This window comes from Mauremys mutica, chromosome 10, assembly GCF_020497125.1.
Source record: "Mauremys mutica isolate MM-2020 ecotype Southern chromosome 10, ASM2049712v1, whole genome shotgun sequence".
Taxonomy (NCBI): domain Eukaryota; kingdom Metazoa; phylum Chordata; order Testudines; family Geoemydidae; genus Mauremys; species Mauremys mutica.
This window is the reverse complement of record NC_059081.1, coordinates 88,127,681-88,145,711: the sequence shown is the minus strand read 5'-3', so window position 1 is coordinate 88,145,711 and position 18,031 is coordinate 88,127,681. Positions and strand designations below refer to the sequence as shown.

The 18,031-nt window shown below is 49.8% G+C and overlaps 1 protein-coding gene across 1 annotated transcript in view; it reads left to right on the top strand.

Moving 5' to 3' along the window:
- Positions 1–2,822: 2,822 nt before the first annotated feature.
- The window catches only part of LOC123378169 (prolactin-releasing peptide-like), a 227,010-nt gene continuing 211,801 nt past the window's right edge, over positions 2,823–18,031 (top strand). The window contains exons 1-2 of the mRNA XM_045031668.1: positions 2,823–3,926; positions 5,874–6,034. Coding sequence (XP_044887603.1) covers positions 3,844–3,926; positions 5,874–6,034 — 244 coding nt within the window. The 5' untranslated portion in view covers positions 2,823–3,843. The remainder of the gene's footprint in view (positions 3,927–5,873; positions 6,035–18,031) is intronic.

The window sequence follows — 18,031 nt, the reverse complement described above, 5'->3', positions numbered from 1 at the left end:
TGTAAAAAGCCCTTTGATTTTCAGAGCCTGGCTTGGATGTTCAGGTCTCACACTTTGCAGGGGGAAACGGCCTTTTGATTGAACTGAGCACTCTGCTCAAGCTAGAACAGCCACAGGTGGCATCACTGTCATTGAGAGGTCAACTATATGACACTTGATCCTCCCAGGAGCCGTAGGAACTAGAAATGGGCTGGGTGGGAATGCTGTTCTTCCACTGATACTCAGAGTTACCACCTAAACATCTGCACGTTGACTGGTGTCCCCAGGCCATGTCCTGCAGCAGTGGGGTGTGGACTGCCCAAAAGTCTGTCTTTGTACTGAATGGGGCAATAGACAAATGCAGCAGAACCTGCAGCCAGATCCCACTCTCATTCCTAGTGCATCGGCTCCAGTGGCCGTCTTTTAAATGTCCATACTCCACTTGAATGGTGAGGGCGATGCAGTGAGAGTGTGCCAGTTGCACGGGGAAGCACTGGTGAGGAGTTTTGACTCCCATGCCCGGTATGTTTGGTTGCATGGTTGCCATCAATTTAAACGAGAACTTAAGAAGCACGGTGGAAATTGTGCCATAAGGGGTGTGAAGAAGCCTCAGTGCTCAGAGTCCGTCTCTCCCAAGGTGCCAGAATGCATCTGTTATCTGTAGCACAGAATGTCACATTTTAAAATGGAGTGCACACAGCGGCGGGTGCATAACTTCATGTACAATTATCGCCGCATGCAGGAGAGAAACCGTGAGGGCTAAAAAGGAGGCGATAAATCGTGCTACAGCCCAGGGGAAAAGAACAGGTGTGGATGGTCAGAAGGTTCTATAACGATTAGCACATTTCCTTCCGTTGGATATTTGCTGCTATAAAGTTCAAACTCAGCAGCCTGCTGGCAGCGCTATAACTGCAATCAGCTGGCCTTTCTGGTAAGGGATTGCCAAACAGCGTCACTTCGTTTCTACCTGGAGTCTCAGGGTGATTCCCGGCAAGGGGAAGGGCTATGTGACTTTGTCAGAGTAAATCACACTGACAAATTGAAACCACACACCAGCTCGGTGGTGGGAGGCATCGGAGTAAACGCAAATCCAGCCTAGGGCCGCCATTCACTAATGGTTCGTCCAGTTACAGGTATGAGAGTCAGGGCTTGTGCGGCTCTGTCATGGAACTGATCCTGCTCTCCCAAAGGGGTGCTCCTGCAGCTCATAGGAATTAATGGTTTGCGATTCAGAGAAATAAGGAGGTGGCAACTAAGGGCTACTCTAAACTAGAAAATTTACGTTGCTCAAGGGTATGAAAAATGCACACCCTTCCGCGGGTAGTTAAGCTGACCTACGTTCCCGTGTAAACAGTGCTAGGTTGCTGGAACCATCAACCTAGCTACCACCTCTCAGGGAGGTGGATTAACTACAGCGATGGGAGAATCTCTCCTGTCAGCATAGGGAGCGTCTACACCAAAGCGCTACAGCGGTGCAACAACTGTGCTGCTGTAGCATTTCAAGTGCAGACAAGTCCTAAAGCACCTGACTTCCAGCCCTTCACTAAGGCACCTGAAACCCTTCTTAGGATGCCCGCTAAGGGCCTGCTGACATCCATGGAAAGACTCCCAGTGGGCTTTGGGCTGGGCCCGAGAGCTCCAGTGTCTGCAGTGTCAGACGTAGGGGTGCAGGAGGAGTCAGTCTGACAGTTGCCTTCAGTGTCACTGGGAACTGCGTGGCTCCTTCCCCAGGCACAGCTTTCAGTAGGTAGCCGTCCCCACCGAACACCTTCATGGCATCATCCAATTACATGGATTTCCTAGCATGATTCAGACCAATAGTTTGCGGGTGTACAGCCCCGCCCACCCCCCAAGGATCTCAGCCTGCTTAACAAACGTTCATTAGGCCTCAGAACATGCTGTCAGGAAGTATTGTGATGCCTGTTTGACAGACAGGAAAGTGAGGACTAAAGAGAGTAAGGGCCTGGCAAGGGTCAGCGATAGAACCAGAACCAGAAATCTACCAGTTCTGGGCCCCAGCCCAATGGTCTCACCACTAGCCCACCCAGCTTCAAGTTCTGCTGGCCTTAGTCATGCACGTGGGCTCATTGGGCCAGAGCTTGGATCCCCTACAGCTTCCCCTATATTTTTCTAACCATTGCTTCATTAAATGACAGCCGGCCTTTCCCCCGCCCCCAGCACGAGTTTCCTTTTTATTCACATCAATAAGAAATGGCTTCCAAAACGCCCTCTCTGATGTGCTAGGGAAAGAATTAACAAGGTAGTAGGACTTCGCACTGAGACTGGAGGTTACAATGAACACGTACACTTGTGTTGACGCCTCACGCAGCCAGATGACTTGGTCATTTATTTCCTAGGCTGAAGACATCTGTCTATTTCTGAACCACTTCAGTGTTTTAAGCAGGTCAGTAACGTGGATAGAAAATAACAATGAACAGAAGTAATAGACCAAGAAGCTTTTCAAAGCAATTCTTTTCTTACAATGTCTTATTGTCATTCACCAAGGAGTATACGAAAAGGAAGAGCAATCAGAGCTAGTCGGGAATGGTTTTTACTCAGTGTTTCTCATCAGAACATGCTGATTTCTCAAAAACCAAAATTTCTCATGCAAAAGGGTCAGTTTTGATTAATTTCTTGACTTGACTTTTTTTGAAAATGTTCAGAATGTTTCATTTTGGCATTTTTTGAAATGAAAAGTTCTGATTCCTAAACAACTTTTCATTTCAAAATTTCAGCTAGCGATAGTTAAAGAAATTAAGAGTCAAAACTGAAATAAAACACTTTGAAATGATCAAAATGAAACATTTTGATTGACCCAAACTGATTTTTTTTTTTTTCAAATTTTCAGTTCAGGAAATTTTTGAGATTTTGACTTCTCATCCCGAGTCAGGATGGGGAAAAAATTTTAAATATTGAAATACTTTTATGGAATGAGGAAAACATTTTGTTCCCATTTCCAGTAACCATGGCCAGAGGGGCAGGAGTTCACCCCTTGCTCCTAGAGAGGAAGGCAGAAAAATAAACAGCGGAGGGGGTAGGGAGGATGACAGGAGTATTTCATTTCTAGGCAAAGCACTTTGTTGGTGCTTCATAAATATTACAGGAGTTGGGTGGGTGAGGTTGCGGGGCCTGCAATGTGCAGGAGGTCAGACTAGATGATCCTTTTGGCCTTAAAGTCTATGAGTCTACACACACTGGGAATTGACAGTCTGCTTAGGACACTATACTGGATGCGGTTGTTCCCTGACTTCAAACTTTTCCAGGTAGCACATCAGGAGATGGACAGAGGGGGAGAGTTGTGCTATGATCCTTAAGATCTTGACATGCCTCTAACTGTGCTCAGAGGAGGTGTGTTGGATTCTTTATGTGCCCACGGCCCTCAATCAGATCACAGCCCCTTTGTGGCAAACACACGGTAAAAGACAGACCAGGCCCCGATGAACTCGGTCTGAGGTCCTGACCCTGGCCACGCAATGCAGGGTTCTGGTCACACACAGCCGCTTGCAGGGTAAGGGCCCAACTTACCACAAGACACACCCAGAGAAAGTCAAAAGCAATCGAGCAAGCGTAGCAAACAATGTGAGGGAATGAGGTGATGGAACAACAGATAAGGTGACCGAAGGGTGCACAGCCGATGAATGTGCACTGTAGATGGGTCTGAGTCTTCTTACAAGATCAAATAAATTATGAGATGCAAACAAATGCACAAAATACTCTGTGCGATCCCCACTGTCCATTAATGAGCCATTAGCAGTTGTCACCACCAGTGGCTTCGTGACACACAAGTAGGCCTTGAGGAGAAGGAGGCCTGGGGTGGCAGTTGTGAGGGCTAGTTGGGACAGGAACTCTCTGCACCTGGGAAGCATGGGAGAAGTGGACAGACAGGCCGACAAGGTCGGCATCGTCGGCAGAGTGGAGGCAGTAGGCTCAGACAAAAAGAAGCGCAGGTAAGGAGCCGAGCCATGAAAGACATTAACAGTGAGAACAAGACGTTTAACCGACTGCAGGGAAGCAGGGTGACGTGGTCATAGCTAGAAGGTCAGAAGACAATCCCAGCCGTGAGACAGGAGGGAGGGGTTTGACCTGGCTGTCGGGGAGGCCTGGAAAGGAGGTTGCAGGATCGAGGCCAGAGATGACGAGGGCTCAGAGAGTTTTTATGGTCCTTGGTGCTGTTGGGTGCCTTCAAAATATGTAGCTTTTGGTGCAGGGCTCAATCATCTCCAGGGCAGAGTACTCTCAAAACTCTGGGCCCAGGGCATTCACTCGCACCAACACCCCTGATGGAGGGAGCAAAGGTCACGGATCTCCCCAGTGGCCCCACTGCCAGCACTTCCAAAGCCAGCAGCTACTCCACGGCTTTACGGATGGATGAGCAGCAGAAACGTATTAGCCCTGGCTGTGTTACATCTCTGCCATGAGCAATGCAAATGGATGGGACAATGCTGGCCTGCCCACTGCCCCCTTTGTCCCCCCCGCCCACTGCCTCCCTCTACCCCAGCCAGCTCCTTGGACCCATGTCACAGATGCAGTTACCAGCTCAAGGCATCGGTGCCTGTGTCACTCTGGTGGTCCGGCTTGCAGCCCTTTCACTGCCCTTTTCTGCCCTAGAGTGTTGCTGCCGTGCAAGCGCCCCCTTGTGGCCAGGGATGCCTCTGCAGTGTCTTGCCTCTAGCAGCCCCTTATGGGCCCCTTAAGCACCCCAGAGAGTCTTGTACCCAAAGCCGCCAGGTCTCAGCCCTGTGGCTCCTTTGCTTGCCCTCCTGCTCCTTCCTCCCTCTCAACCAGCCACACACCTCTGCCGCATCCTGCTGCCTCTTATATTAAATCACGTGCATCTGCTCAGGTGAGGCTCCTCTTGTACTCCGGCCTGGCTTAGCCCAGACTCCAGAACCCAGGCAAGCCGCCCGGTTACATGCCCACAGAGGAGACGGAGTGACGTGTGCACCTGTGTGTGGTTTCACAGGTAAGTTTAGGTCTCAGGTTTAGTTGCAGCTCCAAAAAGGCAACTACTCACTCACTGCTTAGAGTGATGCCAACTCTCCGGATGTTTTATCCAGGTTTCAGAATCCAGAGATCGCACGAGAGTCTTGGCTTTCATCAAAAATGGTTTTTCGCTCTACTGGCTGAGGAGAAAAGCTTGAAAATATAACTCAAGTGCACTGTAGCAGCTCAGAAACCAGACTGGCAAATAAAAAGAAACGTGTGTATATATATATATATATATATATATATATAGATCATAATCTCATGATTGGAGGGACCTGACTCATGACTTTTGAATGACTAAGGTGTGGTTGACAATGCTGATCATGCATCCGTTCCCACTGGTGCTTGGCAAAACACTTTCAGGGGAACCTTTTTTCCATTGGAAAATGCAGTTTTGTCAAAGTCCAACTATTTTGCGGGAATGTGTCAATTCTGACAACATTTTGGATGCATAAAGAACCAAAATGAACCGTTTTGACTTTCTGGTTTCGTTTCGATAATGTTGAAGTGGTTCATATTGATAGAGTCAAAACACAGTGTTTTGAATCTCCTCATTTTGATTTGTTTCGTTTTGACTTTTATATTAAACCATTAATTGTAATGTATTTAAGATTGATGGTTTAATAGTGTGTATTGTTTTGACATTAACTAAACAAAACATTTTAATGGTTCCAAATTTTAAAAATTTTTGGAATTTTTTATTTTGTGGGAAATTTCAGCTTTTCAGTCCAATTTGGAACAAAAACCCGTTTCAAAACATTGGCACTTCCATGTTTGCTCCAGTTTCCCGGGAACAGCTGTAATTCCTGTTATTCAGCGGGTGTCTCTCCAGAGAGTGGATTGATTTGCTCACCCCACCCCCACCCAAGATGACGTCTCATTAACTCTCCTGGTCTCTGTTGCTGCAGGCTGGACTCACACCTTGCTAAATTCCGGCACCAGCCACAAGCCTTGGGGGAGCTGAAGGGAATGAAACTGCTGGCTGCCTGCTTCATGTACCTGCTGCTCACCTGTCTGGCCCTGCCCAAAGCCGAATGCCGACTCCACGAGCGATCCATGGAAATCAGGAGTAAGTCCCTGTAACTGCAGCAGCCAGGCCAGCTCCTCAGCTGGTGCAGACTGGCGCAGAGCCACCCCAAATGGCTCTGCTGCCCCCCCCACCCCCGTTATCTCTGCCCTCCCCCAGATAATTGGACCCAGCACAGAAGAGCCTAGGAGGTCGGTGACGGTATCAGTGGGTGGCATGGCAGGGTCAGTGTTTAATAGAGAGGCTTCTCCTGTCTCTCTCCCATGGTAGCCTGTGTTCAGAGCCTGGTTTAGTCACAGGGTGGAGAGTCTCCAGAGCGCCCAGGCGTTGAACAGGGTGTAGTGCCGAGGTGCAGGAGCAGCGCTGTGTGCGTATGAAGCCTGCCCGCACTCAGAGCACCTCAAGCCGCTCTGCCTCCTCCCTGTACCTCCCCGTGCACACTGACCGCAGCCGGGCGTGGGCCTGGCATGGCAGGAGCAGGGTCTCCTTGCACACACGCACACACCTGTGTAAGGACTTGTCCCAACCTGACCCCAGACACCTGGAGTTGTTCAAATGCAGCAAAAGTTTTTGCAAAGGCCTCTGGGTTAAGGCTGTCATTGCTAGCCCCTGTGTGCTCGGGCCTGTGTAGCAGCGCCCTCTGCCGGTGAACGTGCAACATTGCGGGTTACTGCCAGGCTAGTCGGCTGCAGCGTGAGATGGCTGAGCTTTCTGTCCTTTCATTATCTAGGCTTTGTTCTTCTCCCTCCAGAATCCCCCTCTTGCTCCGCATAGCTTCCCCCTCCTGCCTCTGCATTTTCCCTCTCATCTTCTGCAACCCAATCCATCCTCCCCCTCACCCAGCCACTCCGCTCTCGCTCAGTCCAGGAGCTGGACTTCAAAACGGACCTTTCGAGGGACTTCAGACACTCCAAAACAATTCCTTACATCTCTTAACCCCCTTCCTCCCGCCCACCCCGAAGGCCGTTCTCCCCAGCAAGGCCTACAAAGGGCCTACAGACGGAGTTTCCTGGCCCAGCCGCGTTGCAGGTTCCATGAGCCAGGAAAAGTCTAGAGGAACTTTCCAAACAGCAGAACTCAAAAACTTGCAGTTTTTAATCAGCCTGTCCAGCAAATCTCTTCCTACAACGTGTGTCACGGCAGCACCCGGTGGCACCCGACGCGATCAGGCCGCTCTGTGCTAAGCGCCAGGCACACCCCTGGCAGTAACAGCCCTTCCTGAAGGAGTTTGCAATATAAACACACCAGACACAGGGCGGTGACTTTTTCGAGGTCACAGGCAGGGTTAGAACCTAGCTCTCCTGACTCCCCAGCCCACCTGAATTAGCTTGGGCAATGGAGTTGCCTGGTGCTCTGGTGGTGGGGCAGCCTATACACACACCGGGCTGTCGGCAGTCTCAGGATGACAGGGCCCCACGTGCTCATAGCACAAAGCCCATGTTCTAACTGCCGCGAGGACGTACAGGTCGCATGTCAGCAAGTGAGTCACTGCAGAGCCAGAGAACTAAGCACATGGGCCAGATCCTCAGTGGCTGTGAATCAGCGGAGCCCCATTGATTTCAAAGGATCTGCTCCAAGCCGAGAATGTGGCCCTTGGTTCCCGTCACCCCAGCAGGGCCCTGTTTGCGCTGCGTGGCTCAGGGTGCTGCTGTTGGATTTTAGTGGTGGTTGTGGAAGGGGCTGGACGGCAGTCCCCAGAGAATCGAGTCCTGTGCTTCTCCATAGGGCCGGCACAACGGGAACCAGACAGGGGAAGAGGGATGCACCCCATTCCCAGTGCCCTGAGTCACCCAGTCCCTCCTCTGTATGGCTACCCCCTTCCCTCCTTCATTACTGTGCAAAAGACATTGTCATTTTAAAATAAGCGACGGCCACACCACCTGCTCACCACCGGCAATGACAAGGCAGATGCAACCACTGGCAAGTGTATGTTACAGGTCGGGGCCTGAGCCACAGAGGATATGAGTGATCACAGCCTATAGCTTGGGAGCTTTAACTCCAGCTGGACCAGTCCATGGTTTTAGCTTGGGAAGTCCCTCCTTCTCCATCCAAGCAGGTGGCTGTGACACATGCTCAGGAGAATTAGTCCTCAGCCTCACGTTCTAAAGACTTCCTGGCTTTTGCCTTCTAGACCCTGATATCGACCCTTCCTGGTGCTCTGCTTTCTCCAATGTTGATATCACTCAGCTGCATGCGTGTGTTCCCTCTGTGTGCTGCCCCAGCTCTTCAAAGATAGCTGACCTAGCAGACCAGATGAGAACCCCCAATAATCACAGAGTCTAGTAAGGTACGAAGGCACGTCGGCCAGGTTTATTGTCAAAAAAAGCACAGTCTCCAGCTCCCTGGCAAACGTAGTCCAAGGTGCTGCTGCGATACAGCTAGCCAGTACATATGTACTCCCTGACAATGGACTCAGCTCAGTCAGTGGCGGGACTTTCCACTGCCCCCTCGGCTGGACAAAGACACCGCCCCAAGGATGCATTCTTATACACAGATACAAACAAGTTACACTTCACACCTGACGTATTGAGGTGCAACCCCTCTACGCAGCAAGGTTCAACCTCTCTACGTATTACGGTGCCGCCCCTCACCTTGTACATGTTGGCTCGATCAAAACAACTCTATCCATCATTTCACCCTTTTGCCCCTGTTATTGGGATGGGTCGGCCTGTCCTCCTGTTGTCTATTGAATTTTTCAGTATAGTGTGTTCTAGTGCTGTGTTTATGCTAGGTGAATATATGTTTATGCAGCATCAGCCTGTTGCCGGCTCAGAGGGCCCGAGGCGGAGCAACAGCGGGGTTCGTTGCCCGGTGTGCGTCGCACTAATTAACACACCAGGGTGGAGAAGCAAACCACATTTATTTGAGCCCAAATAAGGTGCCAGGGAGAAAAAGCATTCTCAAATCCTGCACACCCGCACGCAGGCGGGGTCCCAGAATTTATACCCCCCTTGTTTGTGTAAGCCTTTTGTTAGGTTTTCCCCCTCACCCCTCCCTTCCCAACAGCAGTTACTTTAAACATTACATTTCAGCATGTTAGAAAAGTTCCCATTCGCATATTTATCTATGGCCTTCACAGCACAGACACATGCAGATTTTCCTCCCCCTTCTCCCCCGCCTCCCCGGCTTTTTGCTGTTTCAAACTGTCCTGCAGCTGTAAGTTGAGACAGCTGACAGTTACACATTTTGCTTGCTGTCTGTTAGCCTCTTAGGTTGGTTAAAGTTCACAGCATGGAAGACCTTTAGGCCCAAAGTCACAACTTTGGTTTACTTAGGCCTAGTGACACCAACAAGCCCTTTTCATGCCAGCTTCTGTGAGCAGGGCCTACCTCTGGCTCACAGCTTAACGTTAGCAAAGTCTTGACCATTACTTTAGTTCAGGCCTCAGGCCTCATACTGGGCCTTTATCAGGGCCTGCACTTACTACACACGGGGTGTGGGATCAGACCCGTGGGACGGTTTGGCCGGAGGAGAGCTGTCGTGGAGAGCTCCCGGAAGTCGGGCTATGGACACAGGCAAGCTTGCTTCCCTCTAGAAGAAAGCAGTGAATCCCTTCAAGATGAATGAAATGGCCAAGACAAAGAATGAATTTGAATGATGATAAGAAAAGACCCTTCTCCTCTCTCCCTTCCACATCCCAGCCTCTCTTCTAGGCACATGAAAATGTTTGGTCTCATTTCAATGTACAGTATCTTTGTGGCTATAAATGATAGAAACCAAAGAGCAGTTGCTAACTCCAGTATTTTTGCAGACAATTTCCCTCTTGTCTGTTTTTACTTTTTCTCTCCCCTGTTCCCCATTTGTCCCCATCTCTGGCTTTTGCTCTTAAATCTAACATGATTTGTGCCAGAAAATTGCTGGGGGAAAGAAATACAAATTCCCATGTTAATTATCTTCCTAGAACATGGGCTCTTTTATACAAACCAAAAAAATAATTAAAAAAATTGAGAAACCGAGCCCGGCACATGTCTGCTGTGACTTGAAACGTATCAGACTTGTCTCAACTCTCCTGGGCCGTAGGATCTTTAGAACCGAGTGGCGTCACTTTCCCCTGAGATTGCGTCTCTCTTCCTGAACAATTTCTCTTCCACACAATAAAGTCTTTTGATGTGATCACCGGGCAGAGGAGCCAGCGTTTTAGTCTGGATTCTGAATCCATCTGAAAGCAGGTGGACTATAACTGGCCCTACTCCCCTGACCATTGTGTCATGCCAGCAGGAGTAATACGCTGGCGAATCAAGATGACTATTTCAGCAGGCCCCACACAGTGTCAGGGACTCTAACCCCAACAGCGAAGTTCGTTGTCTGACCGCAGAGAGACAGGCAACACCAGCAAGGTCCGATCAAAAGTTCTTTATTGACAAGTGCACGCGTCAGTAAAGAACAGCTCATATCCGAAGAGAACCACTAGCCCCTTTTACAACTAAGTGTAGGTTATATAGACAGTTCCGTCGCGTCACAAATTATTCATTTCACACAACCCATATCCCACCCCCCTTTGGTTAGTAACAAACCCTAATAACAAAGCACATCTGTCTTTCTTTATAATGTAAGCAAGTTGTGATGCCCCAGCAACTTTCTTATCAGCATGGTTGCCAAGCACCAGAAACTGGAAAACAGGAGTTAACGCAGCTGGTAACGTGAGGAATGCACCTCCCTCTCTTATCTCACTTTTTCCCAGGGCTTTGTGAAACATGCTGCTTCTCAGTATTTTTCCACGCTGGGATTACCCAGAAACCTCTGTTAGCCTGACTTCAGTCAGGTTGGCATAACTGGTTTTGTGCTACATCTTTATTCAGGCCTAACAATCCCCCCTTTGTCCCTAGAGGACCAACGGGACTCTTGGGACAACAAATTACCACTTGGCAGGGCACAACCGGGTTACGGTTTCCTCAGTTGCAGACGAAGCTTTAAAGCGCCGTCAGGGGTAAAAGTTCATTGGTCTGGAGCACTGACTATAAATCAGTTAGGGATACCAAGTGGTCTAATTTCCCAGATGGCTCGGTAAATAATTCAGTCCCACATGCCTCCTCCCCATGGACCCGGCAGGATCTGGTATGTGGGAGCCTACACCCACCCTAACCGGTCCATATGCTTGGAAGGAGCACTATGAATGTCCACACTTTCATCCAGAAAGTGTCCAAGTATGTCTTCACGACCACAGATCAGATGGTACTCCTGATGTTTCTGTAAGGGCAGTGGGCCAAGTCCAGTGCTCAAGATCACTTGGAATGGCCATCAGCTGGTCATTCAGGAAAGCCTGAATTTCTAAACACACTAGATCCCACTGCAATGCCTTCCCAGCCTCAGTGATATTTAATACCATCTCTTTCAGTAACTTCTGGGTCACAGAACTAAGGGTGGAAATGACATGTAACTCACCAACTCCAGCCTGTACTTAAGATAGCTGAGCTTCAAAAATAAGTCTAGTGGCCTTTTCTAGTTGGCCCAATTTCTCATCATTTTCTTGGCTTTCAGGTCTGTCATGGGATCTCACCCCCACTTTGAGCTTGTGGGTTCAAAGATGGGGACCCGCATGTATTCTGCCACCATGTCCTATGGGATCTCACCCCCACTTTGAGCTTGTGGGTTCAAAGATGGGGACCCGCAGGTATTCTGCCACCACCCTAACCCTTAGGGTGGGGTTCCTTCTCGCTGCCACCACTCAATCAAGAAATGTGGATTGAGACACAGTCCTTCCCCAAAATCCTACGGGGATTCCAAGAGCCCCAAATCCATGGAGTTCTCACACCCAGGAGAAACAAACCATTCCCCCTGCTTCCTCCCCCCTCCCTTTTCCTAGGAGAGATACCGGGATCTAACTACAGAGGGATACCTCCCCCTCCCCTTTCCCTGAGAATCCACCCAAGGAAAGACCAACAAGTCCTTAATAGAAAAGAATTTATTAAAGAATAAAAAGAAAATACAGAATCTCTATGAGCCCAGGCTGGACACTCATAGGGTATAACCTTATCAATCTCTGGAGAGAATCCCCTCTCCCCCTTTTCTCAGTAAAAGCAATATCAGCAAACAGGAATAAAGCATTTCCTTTAGCAAACACACAATTGCAAATATAGAAATCAAATCATAAGACTAATTCGCCTTTCTAATTAATACTCACTATTAATTAGTAGAAACTACTCCAGGAGAACTTGGAGACATGACTGTCCTCTGTTAGATCCAAAAACAGTTCTCACACAGACAAAGGCTTCCCTCCACAGAGATTTGAAATTATCTCGTCTCTGATTGGTCCTTCGGTCAGGTGGTCATCAGGTACTGTATGTTAACCCTTTCCAGGGAAAAGAGACCTTAACCCTTAACTATCTGTTTATGACAAGGTCCCTCTTCTTTCCAGAGGAAATAGCCCAGGCTCTCTGTTATACTAATCTAATGGCAGCCCCCTGTGAGCAATCTGGGTATGTAAAAGCGATCTGAAAACTGGATAAGGACAATGTTATTTAAAATGCAATGAGGGAGGGCAATACATGCTGAAGGATTTATCCAAAACACAGGGCGCAGCCTGTAGAATAAACCCCAAAATCCAATCAATACCACATTCCCAAGCATGGGTCCCACAAATTTCTCTGCCAGTGTATAATTCTTTGTTTCTTCACCGGGGTCAGTTCTTAATGTCCTTTTTGGTCAGGAATTCCTGGACTTTAGCAATGTCAGTGGAGTGAGTGTTTCTCCTTCTTTCCCGAAACAGTTGTAGTTCAGCATTCTACAGGGGAAAGATTACAAGTACATCACCCTGTAATGGTTTTGCTTCTTTTAGAAAAATTCAAAGGCACAGGAGATTTGTCCGTGGACAAGGGAGAGGTTTAACCAGCATGTCACCTTGTCCTTTTTTCCTGCTGTCCAGAAGACACAGTAAAACTAGAAAAAGAAATAGGCTAATCATCAGTAGGAGAATTCTTCTGAGGTGGAGGGGTCGTTTTGCAGTGAGAATCCTGGGTCCAGGCAGTCAGTCTTTGGCACTTCACAGCGGTGTCGGTAGTCAGCAGGACTCAATAAGGGCCTTTCCAGCATGGAGCCAAAGCAGTGTTTCGCTGGTGGACCTTCACATTGATTCAGTCTCCTGGTTTCAAGAAGTGGCAGGGCTGCTAGGGTCATCGGGAAGTGCTTCTTTACCTGTAAAAAAACCTAACACATTTTATTAGTGCTTGGCAGATCTTATAGCTGCGTGGGCAAATTTAAGTCCCCCCCTTTTTCCTTTTTGGGTGTTAGCCAAGTCTTAGCTGTGAGCAGTGTCCTTGAACAGAGTCAGTGTCTCATCTTTAAACTGAGCATGTTAACTATTTTTTCTCAGTCAACTTGGTTTTTTTTCTCTTCCCTTCACCCAGAAACCTCTGTTAGCCTGACTTCAGTCAGGTTGGCATAACTGGTTTTGTGCTACATCTTTATTCAGGCCTAACAACAGCTGGCTCTGCAGCAGTCCAGATGGCAGCCATCTTGCCATTGTGCATCTGTGCAGTTCCACCCACCTCCTAGGACAAGAAACTCTTACTGCTCTGCTGAGGCCTGAGCTGGCGTCTCTAATTCCCAGCTCTGTTTGTCACTCACTGCGGGCCACCCCTGCCGCTATGCATGAGATTTGCCTATTAGTCAGGTCAGACCAGATGATCTAATGGTCTCTTCTGGCTTAAAAGTCTAAAGATGCTGACTTAGGGTGACCAGACAGCAAGTGTGAACAATTGGGATGGGGGTGGGGGGTAATAGGAGCCTATATAAGAAAAAGCCCCAAATATCGGGACTGTCCCTATAAAATCGGGACATCTGGTCACCCTCTGCTGAATCCACGTAGGCCTGACTTCCCCCTTCCTCCAAACTGCCATGTCCAATGTCCCTGCTCTCCTTTTAAACACTGCGCCTGCTGCCCCGCACTGAGCTGGCTGGGCTGAGCTCCCCGCTGCTATCCTGCTGTCCGCGGCCCACCGGCAGCCAGCCCGGAGTGCCAGGCTGCGCTACGGTACTTGAGAAACACTGCGGAGTAGGCCAGATCCGCTGCGGGTGAAACTCGGCCTAGCGCCATTGGCTTGAGTGGGGCTGCAAGCGCCTCTGGAAAAGGGGGATACGAGTCTCGCACCACGTTTGGCAGTGGGAGCAATACGCAGCCGCTAGCACAGAATCAGAAATGAGGGTTGCCGGGTGTCCGGTTTCTGACCGGAAAGTCCAGTTGAAAAGGGAACCTGGCGTGTTCGGTCAGACATAGTGACCGGACACTAACAGCCTGGTTACTGCGGGCAGGGGGGTAGTGGCAGCCTGTTACCCAGCCCTGAAGTGGCAGCTCCCGCGGCAGCAGGCACCAGCTTGGGCCGCAGGCAGCCCCTTTGCAGAGCCTGGCTTGCGGGGCTGTGGCAGGAGACAGCATGCGGGACCCCTGGCGAGGGGGGGAAGGGGCTCTCAGCAGGCACAGAACGTTCCCCGGGCGGGAAGGAACACGAGCTGCCCCCCAGCCGGCCGGCGCTTCCCCTGGCTGCGCTCTCAGGCGGCTCCGGGGCAGAGAGGGCTGGAGCGGGCGAGGAAGGGGGCTGCTGGGCCCGCAGCACAGGAGGAGGCAGGAGGCTGCTCTGGCCTCTGGGGGAGCAACTTGGGCGCTGAGAGCTGCCCACAGGCCTCTGCTTCTCCTGACCATGGAGAGCCCCACCGTGCAGCCTGCGGGGAAACAGAAGCCCAGGGAGAAAGCCCAGCCCTGAGCTCCTGCAGCATGAACAGCCGCTGCCGGGGAAAGAAGCAACTGCTACATAATTAGGGGCCCCGATTCCCCTTTCTCCCCCCAGGGTAACTCAGGAGTCACTGCACTGATGGGGGAGGGGGAAATTCTCCGCCTCCAAAAGTGACACAAGCCTTGCGCACAGTGAGGCTGCTGGTCAGGAAGCAAATGGAACGACCGCCCGGGGCTGAGAAGGCTTCTGGAGTGTGTCAGCGCTGGGGTGAATGTGTCCCACGCTCAATCAGAGAGGAAAAGGGTTAATGTTCTGCAAAGGGAGCCAGGCCCCAGAGGCCCCGCTCAGCCTGCCAATTAGAGGCAGCCAGCTTCCAGCTGGGCGTAGCAGGGCAGGTATTTAAGCAGGAAGAGGCAGCAGCCTAGGAGTTCCTCCTCTTAGACAAACCCCTGGATCCTCTGAGTGACCCAGAGCCCAGCCAGTGATCTGCTCCTGCTGGAGGGTGGCCTGTCTCCTGAGGACCCTTTCAGATAAGCCTCTCCCTTCCCTTTTGGTTTTGAGCTGCCTGGGATGTGGGTGATAGATTCTGCCTGACAGATCTGTGCTGGAGGCAGGGCTGATTCACTTCCCAGAGCCAGATCAGTGCATAGACAAACTATAGACCCAGGCCTAAGGCTTCAGCTCCTGGGGTCCCACTTCTGACCCTCCTGGCCACAGGGCAGTGGATGGAAAATGTGAACTGAGACTAACCAATGTGGCGATATCTGCCTGGGGTCTGGCCTGCCCTTGAATGGCTTTGCCCCCATGGATTATTCCAGACTCTCCCCACCGCCGCAGGGGAAACAAGCTGTCCCAGTAGAAGTGCAGTTCTGCTGTGTATTGGCACTCCAGGCTTGGTGCAGGCACAGGTGTGTTACACAGGGGTCACCCCCCCGATCCAGCCATGCTGGCAGAAGGCTGTAGTGTAGACCTGGCTTGAGCCAGCAGATGGCCAGAAACAACCATCCTGAGAGGTGTGAACTGCCCCATGCCTCTAAATGTGTCTTTACAACAAAACCCACTGCAAGGGGGGGCTAATATGCCACCCAAGCAGGAGGGGAAGAGAGAAGCATGCTTAGCCCACCATCAAAACAGATCCACCCTGGCTCCTTGGGAAAATACACTACGGGGATGGGGGCGCCTGACATGCCTGTGTGACACATCCAGGACCAAGCCTGCACACTGCTAGGAGCTGTCCTGGCCTCAACACAGGTGATGGGAGGTTCCTCTTTCTCCATGTGGTGCTAAGTGCACTTGTCTGTAATACTTGAGTTGATGTCTGATGCTAATAGCAAAGTGGCCCCCCTTGCTGTATCTCAACAGAAGCCAGTGATGGCCTCTGAATTCCCTATACCCTGACATAGGGAAGCAAGCTGGGAAGTTTTCCGTACTGTCTGTCTAGAGGAGACGCTCGTATACAATTGACACCTTTGCAAAGCAATGAAGCTCAAAACCAGCTGCAACATGCAGCACCTCGGTGTGGGAGTGTGGCCGTTTGTCAGTAACTAATTGTGGTGCATCCGCCACAGTGCAAGCAAAGTTGCTAGGTTCAGCCCCAGCTGAGTCAATGTGGCATACTTCAGCCATGGAACCCTGTAACGGTTCCCCCGGGCTGGGTCTGTCTGGGGTGGGATGATGTGTATAAGCAACAGCAGGAGTTTACCGGTGAGATCATGTGACGTGCTGTAAGCACATGTGTACAGGAGGATGACTTCACCCTCCTGAAATAGCAGAGACTGGCTGGTGGCTGCTACAGCTGCAGTGAAATGAGCCCCTGCACTTCCCAAATGTGGTGTTATTGAACCAATTCACTGAGTCTTGAGCACTGGTTATAGCAAATGCCCTGTAGACCCTCAGCTGTGACCCCTTCCAGGGGTGTTTTCTCGCTGCATGTGCAGTGCTCCTATCAACGGTACATCTCACCCTGGCTTTATCTTGCAACGTTGGCTGCAGTGTAAATACTGTAGCTCAGGTGGTACAATGGCTTCAGTTAGTCCGTTTTCACAAGCTCATGATCCTGTGCCTTTTCAGATCAAGCTTTCCATGCTTGGTCTCCACTGGAGCTTAGGTAAAAAATTCAGTAAACCTGAGCAAAGTCCCTTCAGCTGTTTTGTGCTCCTCGGATGTAAGAGAATCAACTCCCTCCCGCCACCTTCCACTGCCACACTAAAACTAATGCCTCTCTTCAGAGGGACAATTCCAAAGTATCAGAGGGGGAGCCGTGTTAGTCTGGATCTGTAAAAGCGGCAAAGAGTCCTATGGCACCTTATAGACTAAGAGACGTATTGGAGCATGAGCTTTGTGGGTGAATACACACGCATCCGACAAAGTGGGTATTCACCGAGGAAAGCTCATGCTCCAATATGTCGGTTAGTCTATAAGGTGCCACAGGACTCTTTGCTGAATTCACAAGTAGATGATCTTTGAATCTTGACATGCCCTTAGCATTGAGGCATCGGTGATCAGTTCACAACTAAGTGTGCTGAAATTAACAAGGTTAGATATGTTAGTAAACTGGTTACCTGACAAGCACAAGACAAAATTTGATTTTTTTGCGTAGTCTGCAACAGAAAAAGTTTGCTGGGCTTGGGTAGCATCCTGGCAAACCCTTTTTGTGTAGATGCAGCACCACTGTGCCAGCTGGAGTTTCTAGTGTGGACGTGGCCTAAGTGAGAAGGTCTGATTCTCTTATTTACACCAATGTAAGTTAACGCCATTCGCTTTAGTGTTGCAAGTGTGTAAGTTTGAGGAGAATCAGGCCCTGGTTTATTTCTTTAAATCTATACTATTGAAGTGTTGCCAATCCCAGGTACTCAAATGAGAAATCAGCCCCCATCTTCTCCCAGAAATTCATGAGACTTTTAAACAATGTTCAGAGTCTCCTTATTTACAATCTGGTTTCTGGACCTTCAGGGTGTGCTTGTTTCATGTTCTCAGTTTTTTCCACAACCAGGAGGGCCAGAAAATGTTAGTTTTGGATTTGTTGTTTGTTTAAAGATTCCCAAGTGATCATTTGACTCCAGCAGCTGAAGCTTTAACAAACGCCCCAAAAATCACAAGACTCATGACAAAATCATGAGTTCTTAAGGCAATATTAAACTTGAGCTGCATGTTCTGGCTATTCCATGTCTTGCATTTAATGATTGGGTGACCTTAATGTTAACAGCCTCTGTAAAAGTTTTATAGAATTTGCAAAGGTGAAGGGGGGCAGGGAGGAGAGAGAGACTACTCCTCCTTTTTGCTGTTTTTATTTGTGAAGCTACTTTGCACTGTATTGTATAATGATAACACTGAGCAAACACAAGCGATAGGAGACTTGCAGCGCTTTTCAGGT